The 12,026-nt window shown below is 37.0% G+C and overlaps 1 protein-coding gene across 1 annotated transcript in view; it reads left to right on the top strand.

Moving 5' to 3' along the window:
- Positions 1 to 12,026, top strand: part of LAMA1 (laminin subunit alpha 1) — a gene marked incomplete at both ends in the record, with an annotated part of 106,597 nt that overhangs the window by 66,860 nt on the left and 27,711 nt on the right. Inside the window, 10 exons of the mRNA XM_082329035.1 lie at positions 238 to 358; positions 499 to 636; positions 2,343 to 2,464; positions 3,365 to 3,451; positions 3,714 to 3,907; positions 4,909 to 5,051; positions 7,816 to 7,914; positions 8,894 to 9,005; positions 9,171 to 9,333; positions 11,675 to 11,885. Of these exons, the coding sequence (XP_082185161.1) occupies positions 238 to 358; positions 499 to 636; positions 2,343 to 2,464; positions 3,365 to 3,451; positions 3,714 to 3,907; positions 4,909 to 5,051; positions 7,816 to 7,914; positions 8,894 to 9,005; positions 9,171 to 9,333; positions 11,675 to 11,885 (1,390 nt within the window). The remainder of the gene's footprint in view (positions 1 to 237; positions 359 to 498; positions 637 to 2,342; positions 2,465 to 3,364; positions 3,452 to 3,713; positions 3,908 to 4,908; positions 5,052 to 7,815; positions 7,915 to 8,893; positions 9,006 to 9,170; positions 9,334 to 11,674; positions 11,886 to 12,026) is intronic.

The raw sequence follows: 12,026 nt of genomic DNA, 5'->3' as shown, positions 1-12,026 counted from the left end.
AATGGGAATCAACCTATATTACTTTGAAGTACTTCTGATTTGTTTGCTGTAGGTCCTGAAATCCTGTAAATAAGTAAATAATCTTCAGATTTAATTGAGATATTTGCATGGGGAAAAGGGGATCATGGGAGATTATGTATGGTAGCCCTGACCTTGAAGCATAAAAATGTTTGGATCTCAGTTTTGGTGCTAGGACTTCTCTAGATGTTCATGCTCTCTTCTGCATATATCCTGTAGAATTGCAAATATCTCAATGGAAATTGCAGTGAAGTTTGAAGAAATGCATCTAGGCAGAGCTAGAGCTCGTCTTGTAGAGCAATGTAGATGTCCTGCTGGTTATGCTGGATTGTCCTGTCAGGTACAGAATCCTTGAATCCTTTTTGTGTGTCTACTAGTGAGATAATTAAAAGCCATTTAAGTAACTTTTTAAAGTTGTTTGTAACTGTTGATAGCTGTGATCTTTTTTTTTTTTTTTTATTTTACTCCCCATACAAATAGAGCTGTGCTCCAGGATACTACAGGGGAAAACATACAGAACTCAGTGTAAAAGAGCCTCACACTCTGATAGTACCTTGTGTGCCTTGTCAGTGCAACAACCACAGTGAAACCTGCGATCCTGAAACTGGAAAGTGCTTGGTATGTACAATTTATACATTTTTCTATTGGTTTCACCTGAACATACAATGGCAGTAACCTATGGAAGAAGTTTCTGGGAGAAGTATATGGCTGTACTATTTGTATGAAGTATAATTTCCCCCCCAACTGTGAAAAATGGAAAATCTGAGTAGTATTTCCCTTAGGGTCCATTCAGTAAAATTATCAAGCTTTTTGGGCACTAACACTTTCAAAATAATTAATTATTTTAGTTTTAATTTTACTTTAAAAATAACTTGTGTATCAGTTCACTTTATCTGTTTTTCTGTGAGACTTTTTGGGCTTCTGTCCTTAGTCTGGCCAAGGTCTTCTTAGTCACACAAAAAAGAAGTAAAGAAAGCAGTAAGCCATACCACAGCACAGATTAAGTCAAAGTCGAATTCTTCGTCTCTCAGGAAGAGAATCCTCTGGGCAGCTTTAAGTGAGACTTTTTCAACTCCCAGAGACTAAAGTAGTATAAAGATATGCCTCAGCTAAGTTAATTTGCAAAGGTTGCAAAGAGGGGCCACATCTGACTAACACATTGCTGCTCTCCTGTGGGCTGACAGCCCTGTGGACAGCAAATTCTCAGCTAACTAAATAAGGCACATTAAGTCTGTTCTCTGGTATGGCTCAATATTCTTTCCTAAAGTTTTTTCAGTTGCTTTATTTTTCCAATGGTCAGTTGGTTAGTTCAAAGTCAACTTCTGCTGAATTCATTCTTGAAGTCAGTTTTTAAAGTGAGTTTCCTTAGTCCTTCAGGCTTTTGTAAACCATTCTTTTGTTTTCAGGTTTGTCCTAAGGTATGTGTCTCATGATTAGAAACTGTGGTTCTCATTTCTACAAGGCCAAAATACATAGGTCTTTCTTTCACAGTAGTGAATACCAATCATTATTCCTCTCAGCTTCTCTTTGTAGGGCTGGCAAGTCACCTACATGTTGAGGTTACTACTTAGAATTTCTGGCTGAGCAGTGTATGCAAAAGAGATGGTTTTCACCTCTGACTTCTGCTCCCATACAATAGGAGGCTGCACTGCTGCTGCTTACTGTCTTCAACTAACCTCTAAAATATACACACTCACAAGAATATGAATCAAGAAAAAGGAAAAGAAACAAAGAAAAAAAAAAAAAAGGAGAAACTGAATTTTATTCACTTAGGGGACTAGTCAGTTACATTATGTTTATAATACCAATTTAGTGTTTTAATATTAATAGCACTGGCTGTTGATCAGTACTGCTGACAAATTAAATGTAGTGTCTGTGTATCCTAACTGGATGCTCCTTGGTTTATAGCATTTAAATTCATTTGCTGAAACAATGAAACTTATATTTTTCATCCAGGTATCCTGTTTAATTTTTCCATCAGTTACTACTCTTTTTTTTTTTTTTTTTTTGAGGATTTTTTGCTTTGTGCTTTGATTTCCTGGCCTGAATTGGATTAATAGAAGCAGAAATATATAAACCTTAATGGAAATTTAGAAGAGAAATTAGGTCAGCCTGCCTGAGGGGGCATTCACATAAGAGAAAATATGCTGGTATTCTGCTTATTTTTGCATAAAAGGTTCCTCCACTCAGAGAATGCTGACCAATGGGTAGTGACATTTAGAGATGATTGTCGGAAACTGTGTACATTTATTGATTGGGGGGAAGATAAAGTTTTTCTTGTTTGTTGTTGTTTTAAACTGTCTGAATTTCTTTTTGTGTATCAGAACTGCAGAGATAACACAGTTGGTGATTACTGCAGTGCTTGTGCCCCGGGCTACTATGGGAAAGTAATTGGATCTGTCAACGACTGCGCTCTTTGTGCCTGTCCAAGAGCCAACCCTGTTAGGTAACCAGAACTTATTAAATCCAATGTACATTTTAGCATTCTGGATTTCTTGTGCTGTATATCCCATCTCCTACTGCCCCTACGCTATGACAACAGGTGTTGGGTATCATTACATGGTCTTAATTTTTAGACATTTGAAAGCTACCTATTTTAGTAAATGAAGCTTACATTCTGAGTTGTTCACAGCTAGTGGTAACTCTGTGAGGTTTTAAAATAAAGAGGTTAACTGATAGATAAGTCAATTGTTTCTCATGGAATGCCACATAGAATGTTTTATAGATAATGGAGTAAGCTGCTCTGACATGGTTTAGTTTCAAATGTGGGTCGGTCTCTTAATTCGAAAAACAATGCTTTTGTGTTTACAAAGATTCAGGCCATCTCCAGTCAATGCAGAAACTTTTCATGAGATCAGTCCTAGGGGAAGAACAAGTCCTCTTTTGTTTGAAATTTATACATCTGTTTGTTTGGTAGAGGAACAGTTAACTTCATATTTTGAAAATCAAAATGCTGTGCAGGCTGTTTTTTCGCCAGAAGCTTGAAAAGCATATTCGTTGTTTGCCTTTGGGTAATTGAATCAGAGTAAGAGTCTAGCAACTCTCATGTTCTCATGCAAGTCTCAGTTAGTTGTATACTATAGCCATATCATGCAGCATCCATTTTTCATTGTCTTATGTTTTAAAAGGAAGGCCATAAGGTGCTTTAGCATGTTATACAGTAATGGAGTCACATTGGGAAAGCAAACTTTTTAAGAAACAAATAATTTAAAGTACAAATTCTAGAACACTGCATCAGATTGAGCAGGGGATGCTGTTGCTTACAATATTTAACCTGTGGCTGAAGGTGTTATCTGTATGGTCTTCCGTTTATGTGCTAGCAGGTATTTGTTTATCCTTCCTCCAGTTTTAGTCCCACTTGTGTCCTGAAAGGTGTTCAGGATTACCAGTGTGATGCTTGTCTCCCAGGATATGAAGGACAATACTGCGAAAGGTGAGTTACACATGATGTCCCCATTTATCCCCAACTCCCAAGGACAGTTTGATTAATATGAGCCATATTTGTACTTGGAATGGATTATTCAGTGCTCATAAATAAATATATGAATGAGTGCTGAAGGACTTAGAGTGGTTTGCTAGTTACTGTTAAGAAGCCATTAATTAAAAACCTATCAGTTGTTCTCAAAGATAAATATAACACCTAATTTCATGATGAGTATCCCCTGATGTTCAGTGTCCCATTCCTCCCTGTGTAGGTGCTCCCTTGGGTATTATGGTGACCCTCAGCTTCCTGGTGGCAGCTGCCATCCGTGTCAGTGCAATCCAAGTGGCTCTGTTCACGTTAATTGTGATCGTGCAACTGGCCAGTGCCTCTGTAAGCAAGGTGTGACAGGACAGCTCTGTGAGGAGTGTGAACCGAGACATCTTCTTGTGGAAGACAACTGTGTTTGTAAGTATTGTGTAAATGGCTTACTTTCCCAAGGGGCTTTGGTCTATTCCAGTGATATTTATGGGCACACGATTATTCCTTGAATGGTTTTATGATGTCAGGCCCTATTCTTTCTAAGAAATGAAAGAAATCTTAACAACTTAATATCTCTGTAAAACGGGAGGGGTTGGACTAGATAATCTCCAGAGGTCCCTTCCAACCTCAACCATTCTGTGAACACAGAGGAAACCACAGTAGAGACCATAACATCAGACGAGCAGTTAATCCTTAACATGGCTTACTTAGTGGTACAGACAAGTTTAAGGAAATATAATTTTAATACTTTTTTTGCTGTCTGTAGCATGCCTTTATTTATAATGTTCAATTCCTATGTCATTGACCCTTTGCATGTGAGGTTGCTGTAATAATACTTTTGGAGTTATCCCAGGTATGTAGGCATTCTCCACCAATAATTAGTCATGTAATACCTTATGAGAGGGTGCATAGCAGAAAGACACAGCAAGTACAGTAATCTGCTTTTACAAAGAATTGGGATTTAGGACTCAGATTTTGCTTTGTGTAAGTAAGGAAAAAAAAACCCCACAAAGTAATAAATGGAATTACACCACTATAGGCTTGAATTTCCCGTCTTCCTAACCTGTTTGGGTGAGTGTCAGTGGCATCACCCTGGATCTACAGCAATATAGCTAGATAGGCTCAATAAGGTTATAATACAGCAAGCAGCTCACTAGCCAGCAGGATCAATAAGGCTTGAATGTGTGCTAACCTAAGGAGAGTATGTTTGGAATAGGTCCAGTCATTGGGGCAGGAATGGGAAGGCAATACTACACACCTATATACTCAAAATTATTATACTTAACCACTCTTAACTCAAAAGGTGAAGGCACATACTGTGGAAATCAAAATAAATTTCAGTATTTGGTGGCTTCTTTTTAATACTAATATTGCTTTTTCCTCTTAAAATGTTGGGGGCTTTTTGGTTTTGTTGGGTTTTTTTTTAGCTTGTGATGACAACTGCACAGGAGTTTTGTTAAACAGTTTGGATAACCTCAACAAGGCCATACTTTCAATGAACCTCACTGGTGTTGCCCGTGTGCCCTATGGGATATTGTCAGAGTTGGAGAATGCAACAAAACATCTGAAGGTAAAATAAATGCACAAATAGTAGAAATAATTAGTCACACCTTTAAAGTAAAACTTGCAGCCGCTCACATATGCCAGTAATTTAACAGAAGCCCTCCTGAAGTTCATGGCTTGAATGTGTGTATGTGTAAGTGGATACCAGATTAAGACCGTTATGTTTGGTATAGAAATATACCTTAAGTTATTTAGCTGCCTGTATTACTTTCTTTTCCTTTGTTGTACTAGCATTTAAATAAATGGATGAATACATTTTTCAATCAATCAGCACTGTGATTATTGAATGTGCTGTATGTATGTGCTTCACCTGGATTATGTTCATCCCTAAGACTGGCTGAGACCTACTGAAAGCAAAGGGAATAATCTTCAGCAGTAAAATAGAAACATCAGGCCAGGTCTTTTCCCTTTTTGGTCCCTTTGCTAAATTGCTGCCAAGGCATAGATCTTGAGGCTGTTCCTCTAGAGTCCCCTAGGACTCTCCTAGAGTCCTCCCCTAGAGCAGTAGGCTGCTTCTCCATTAGCCAGGGTGCCTGGGATGCAGCAGTTCGCTTTCCTTTTGGCTGTGTGGCAGTCCAAGTGCCTTACTCTGTCCTCCATCTCAGGATACAAAAGCCAGGTAGAATGTTTCAGTGTTGGACACTTTCAGGCTGCTTGTGGCAAACTTTCCTTCCAGCTCCTGTCCCCCTTAAATAAAGCATGAAATACCACATTTTGTGGTTTTAGGTCATTTATTGTTGCTGAGGATTGAGTTCATGTGGTCTCTGCACAAAGCCAGAGATAAACAGAATCCTCCCTACTTCACAACCACTAAAATATGCACATTTATTGATAAGAGTCTGCTCAGCGATAAGTCAAGCAAGACAAAGCTCTAAGACAGAAACAAAGCTATCTTTGTATTCCACCATATCACAACAAAATCAAAATAATGTGAGCCTTCTTTTGCTGCTGAATTCAGTAAATTAAGAGTTTGAATTAAAATTTCTTCTATTTAAGATGTAAGGCAGACTGAATTCCAATCAATGTACTTCAAAATGTTTATAATTACAGTATCTGAAGGCAAACTTGATTAAATTATGTGTTTATGTTTCAGCAGAAATACTCTTATCCTTTACTTTTAGTTGCTAACCTTTTAGTTACAAAGCTTCAGTTATGCTTCCTTTCCTTTATGTCATAAGGCATAGACATACCGAATTATTGTAATACTTGAAGGACACAATTGACTTGCTTTCTGTAATTGTTTTGTGTTTCTATAGGAGCATCATCTTCTGGGACTATAAACATTACTCAATATGTAGCTTTTATTTAGCACTTTAATCATAAAAAAAAGTCAAATCTTACGTAAAAATAAAAGCAATTTTAGTTTCTCCTTTAGTACGTACATTTTTTTGTATTAAAATCGAATCAAACCCAGCTGTCACTCTCTTGGAAGTGGGATGTTAATAGTGATCTAAAACCTCTTGTGACTATGATGTCATGTCTGTTTATGTAAGGCCACAATGTTCTTTAAACAACTTGAGGGTAAGTTGGTAGTCTCATAATTTTTCTCTGTTTGGAAGCCGGTATTCCCCTCTTTCTTGCTAATCAAAGATTACCTTCCCTTTTGCCTTGTACCAAAGTAACTGCAGCTGGAAGCCAGAAAATCCTCAAATTTGTTTATATGAATTACAGATCTTCCCTGAAGGGCTGTCCCCTGTACTGTATTGTGTCTTTGCCTCATGCTGGTTGCTCAGTAACTCGGATATTTCCTCTTTCCTATGCATTAAGTGTGGGTCTTTCAATAATGAGAAAGTTATCAAATCAGATCATCTACTCCTCATTGCTTCTGCATCTCCAGTTCATCTGACTTCAGTAGTTCTGTTTTTCTAGTTAAAGCCTCCTGCTTTACTCCTCCTGACGTACTTAGAAATACTTGCTGTCCTACTCTGGGTTTTTGAACTGGGCTTTTAAAGAAACCTTGCTGTGCTTTAACCCAGGAGGCTCAAGAGCTTCAGCTTCTGTTTCTCTTTCACTCGTTCTTTCCTCATGCTGAGGAAAAGACTGAAATTTCCATTTGACACACGGCTGTTGGATGATCCTGTGTATTACTTCTTTAAAAAGTTGGGCAAAATGGTACTTATTATGCTATTTACAGTGATTGGCTCTGAAATATCTGAAATCTAAAAATAACCTTTCCCAGACTTGCTCACTTTGTAAGAGATGTCTTAAGTTTCTTTGCATCTTTAGAGAAGTGGTATACTGTTGCAGACCTTGACTGTATCAAATATGATACACATGGCCTATTTATTGGTACAATGGCCTATTTATTGCCATATAGAGCAGTTTTGAGGTGACCTTGAAGCCAAATACAGCCTATTATTCTCTCTTATTGGTGGGAGGATCTGGAGGGCTGCTGAAATAGGAGCAGCTGTGAGACTGGATGGAAGCATTTAATTCGATGGGCCTTGGAACTTATCAAAGTAGGTTATTTGGGCAGCTCAGACTGTGGTGAAATTGAGAATCAGGAAAGCAGAAATTATACTTCCTTTTTATTACTTGATTGAAAGTACAACATGGCTGGATCCTTGTTTCTTTATTTAAAGAAATGGCACACTTTGCATGAACTGTATGTACATAATTACTTTATGTCGTCTTATGTGCTTTGCAAATCAGTAATTTAAGATATATAAATAATCTAAATAGTATGTATAGTTATTTTCTTCCCAGAACTTTTCTGGACACAGAACAAAGTCTTGAAATTACAGCGTGCCGTTTCTTCTTATTTGCTGTAGGGGTCTATAGTTCCTAGAGAAGATCCAACTTACTCATTAGCTACAGCAAAAGAAAGTCTTCTGAGTTTATCAGGGGGAATTGATCAGCTGCATGAAGAGGTAGGTGCTGGCTTCTTTATTCTTAGCCTTTCTGGAGAAATCCTTTAAGATTTCATAGCATGGTACATAAATGCCAGAGAGCTGTTTAGAAATTATTTTAAATCTATAGAGTTCAATGAAAGAATTCAGTCCATTCTGTATGCTTTCTAAGGAGGGGAGTTAATTGGTCTGTGGAATTCTTCTGCAAACTACAGTGTTTTATGATACCATACAGGAGATTTACATGGTTTCTGTTAAAGTTCAGAAGCTTTTTTGTACTGTGATCATTTTAAGGCCCTAAAACTGCAGAAAGGAAGATACTTTCTTCTCACTGCTTTTAATATGTGGACCTTGTTCAAAATTATGTCATAGCTGAATATTCACTAAAAAGTCTTTAATACCTGTAGTATTGTGTTTAAAATTATCTCAGCAGAAATAAATCTGTTGCAAACCCACATGAAAAGTAGACAACATTTGTATTCTTTATTCAGTTTTAACACAAGAAAAATTGTAGGAAGAAAATTGACAATGGTACTTCAGCCGTTAGATCACATTTGCTGACCATATATACTTTTAATTTTCTGACCATGTATACATAATCTAACTAGGCACTTGCACTAACAGTGTTGTTATTGCTAATAGTGATGTATCCAGAAGAGTGATTTTCTTTAGATACATTAGTTGCAGCTAAAAAAATATTTAAAGTTTACTTTATTAAAGAAATAGCTTTGGTAATTATGATCTTATTGATTGTGAAAATAATTAATAACACAATTCTTCACTGATATCAGAGGCTGGAACTTTAATATAATTAAGGCACCTGCAAGCATGGAAGCATCAGAGTTTTATGAAACAGCTAGGTCTGCCTTATCAAAAACATTGTTTCGTCTCACAAAGTATTCCCAATATTGGGAAAAAAGTGTAAAAACCATAGACAAATGTCATGAATTAATCTGTGTTTTAGGAGAACTGACTAAGATTATCTCTGATTTTGTTCTAGTCATCTAGATTTTTGAAAAAAGCTTGGCAGCTTAACACAATGACTCAGGAAACCAGGAATAGAAGTCAAGAACTGACTGGATTTATTGACACAGTACATACAACCATCAAAGGTATCCTGTTTTTATGATATTTCCACTTCTTTACAGAATTTAGAAGGATATTTTCTTCACAACTCTTAAAGAACTATTTACATGGAAAGCGCTGCAGTTTGCACAGGGGGTTCACATATATTCTTTTTTTAATGGTATGACTAAATTGCTTACTCTTCTACTTAGTACTTGCTGAAGTTGCTATGTCACTAAATGAAACACTGGGCCTGGATCTCCCGCTGTCAAATGCTACATCTCAGAGCCTGCAGGATGATATTTCTGCCCTTTTGAATGCATTGCGCAAGAAAGATTTTGTTCAACAGCACCATGATGCTACCAGTGTCCTAAAGTAAGTCTGTTCTACTGAAAACTTTATTTTGCATATGTCCGTACTATGCAATACTGCTTTTTGGAGATATATCTGGAGAAACGTTGTGCCATAATAAGAGGCAGTGTGATGGATAACTAGCCCAGGTGGAGCTATATGAACTCTGAATTTGAAGTTACATGATTTGAAGATATTTGGGCATTGCACATGATACTAATATAGCCAAAGCCTGTTCATTTGGATGTGATACAAAATTCCCTTGCAATAAATGAAAAGACTCACTGGTTCAGTTTGTTTCAGATCTGGCCCTAATACACATCTCCTTGTTGCTTTTGGCTAGGAGACGTCATAGAACTGTCTCAGTGAATTGCAAGCCCAGGACATGTCAGGACTGCTGAGGGACATGACGATTTATTGTCACTGGAATATGTATCACATAGATTTGCAAATGAAACCAAGGCATTTGTTTCAGCATTCTGAGCACTGTTTAGGATTGTATTCCGTTGTCTTGATTTTTCCTCAGTTAAAGGCTGTTTTAAAATGGCTTTTGTGTTCATTAGTGCTTATTGCCAGACTTGGCAGTATAAGACATTGACTGTTTCAACAATCAGCAAAATTTTTGTTCCAGCTTCAGAAATACTAAGTATTGCCTTAGCCCACCAAAAGCTGTAAGCGTGTTAACATTGGCTTCAAGGGACAAAGATTTAGACCAGAGTAAAATATTTCTGAAAATTTGACTTTTCTTTATCAAGTGCTTTGAATTAGGCAGGATAGAATGTTTGTGTTGGTAGCATGTCTCATTTTGTTCACCAGACTCCTGTGCTTGTCCTTGTGCTGAGTATTAAATTGTATAGAAGCTAAATGGACATGAAAATGGACTAGAAATGTACCATTCATTCTTATATTTATTAGGAACTTCAAATAGCTTTTTTTGTACTTACAAAAATGTCCCAAAATGTCCTGTTGCATAGTTAACAGAATGTTCTGACTTTCAACATCAACTTTTGAGCTGTTATACAAGGCATTTGTAAATTAACTTTTTCAATTATAGGCTCTGTTGAAATTTCTGAAAGTTCTCTGATAAGTGTCCTTTGGCAGATTGAAGAAGAGAGTTAATAAGATTTATAAGATTGTTTGCTCTGCAGAATTTATCATGCAATGCAGCTGTAAATTCAAAACTGATTTAAATAAGCAGCTTGCCAGTCCATTTTTCAGGGAACAGAAGTTACCACATGGCTCACAGTGGACTGAGCTTGTGATGACATACTGTTAAGCAACATTCGTAACTGAGGCCTCCGCACCTTTGCCACATAAGGCAAAGTTCCCAAACAATTTGGAATATAACCTTTTTACTCCACACTGAAATAGAAGCCATTACTGTCTTGTAAAATACATTCATTCTTGTAACTTTTTTAAGGCTATGGCTTCTGAGTGTAAGGACTCTGACTTATTAGTTTTAGGAAATACATGCAAATGCACATCTGCTATTCAACAAGAAAGATGGAATGTGTTTTGCTGTGTATAATTGTGAAATAAACTAGGTTTCTTTTGCTTTGGCTAAAGATCTATATGATTTGAAATCAGATTAAAAGGGACAAACATCTATGTAGAAGTATCATTACAGGAGTTGCAGTATGCAGCGTATGTGCTGAAATGAAGAGAAGCAAAGGAATGGACTTTCAGGATCATTTTCAGTTCAATTCCGTCAGTACTGGAAAGTGTTCAAATGGAGATGCCTTCCCAGATAGAACAGCTGAAACGATTAACAGCTGACAGATTTGTGGGGATTTGATATTTCCCAGATAATGTCTGTTACTGATTAAAAAAGATAAGTGCAGAGATTGCTCATTTCAATGTTCATTTTAATGAGGCTATTTATTTTTATTTGATATTTAAACTTCTCAGGACTCTTGGGTATATGTCTTTCAGTTCTGGTTACTTGTTTCTTTCCGGTGTCAATCCTCATAATTGATGTTTTGATCCTACATTCAAAATACGAATCACTACAATTAAAATGTCGAACAGTCCCAGAGGAATGTTTCACAGAGATTTTGACGTGGGGGATGTCCCAAATTAAGTCCAAGCAAACATGATTTATACTAATCCCTTTCCCCTCTAGTCACCACATACAAAGTTTATGAACTGTATTACTGCCCTCTCCCCCAGGCAGTCATCTTCTTGTGTGGTAAGATGAGTAACTAAGCTACCATGTGTATGTATGCTATTGTAGAAAAAAAAAAATAGCAGACTTTTGTAAGAAGATGCATTTAAATTAATTTCACATGACCCCATTTTCTCAAGAAATCCATGCCTCGGTTTCTTCTTCGTCATTTATTTATTTTCTGATTCCTCTCTTTGTCAGAGCTGCAGAAAATTTGTTGATCCAGGTTCAGAAAGAGTATCTTAAACCCCAGCAGGAGCTTGCTGAACTAAAAAAGGATGCAAACCAGCTCTTATCAAAGCACAACAGCACACTGCAAGATGCCCAGGACCTGGTGAATGAGGCACTCGCTAACATCAATGAGACCAGTCGCTTGTTTCCTCTTATCTCTAGCAACCTGGCAGAGTTAAATGTAAGACTGGGCAATCAGTGTTGTTACGTAAAAAATATCAAATGTGAAACTGTGTTTAAAAGCTGCTTTTTAGGCTTTAATAAAATTGTACACATTTAAACATGGTAATGTATGCGATACCTTAAAAACTCCAAGGAAACC

The sequence above is a fragment of the Platalea leucorodia genome (genome assembly GCF_965183815.1).
Source record: "Platalea leucorodia genome assembly, chromosome: 1".
Taxonomy (NCBI): domain Eukaryota; kingdom Metazoa; phylum Chordata; class Aves; order Pelecaniformes; family Threskiornithidae; genus Platalea; species Platalea leucorodia.
Note: the sequence above shows the minus strand (reverse complement) of the source record. Positions and strands in the feature narration are given on the sequence as shown.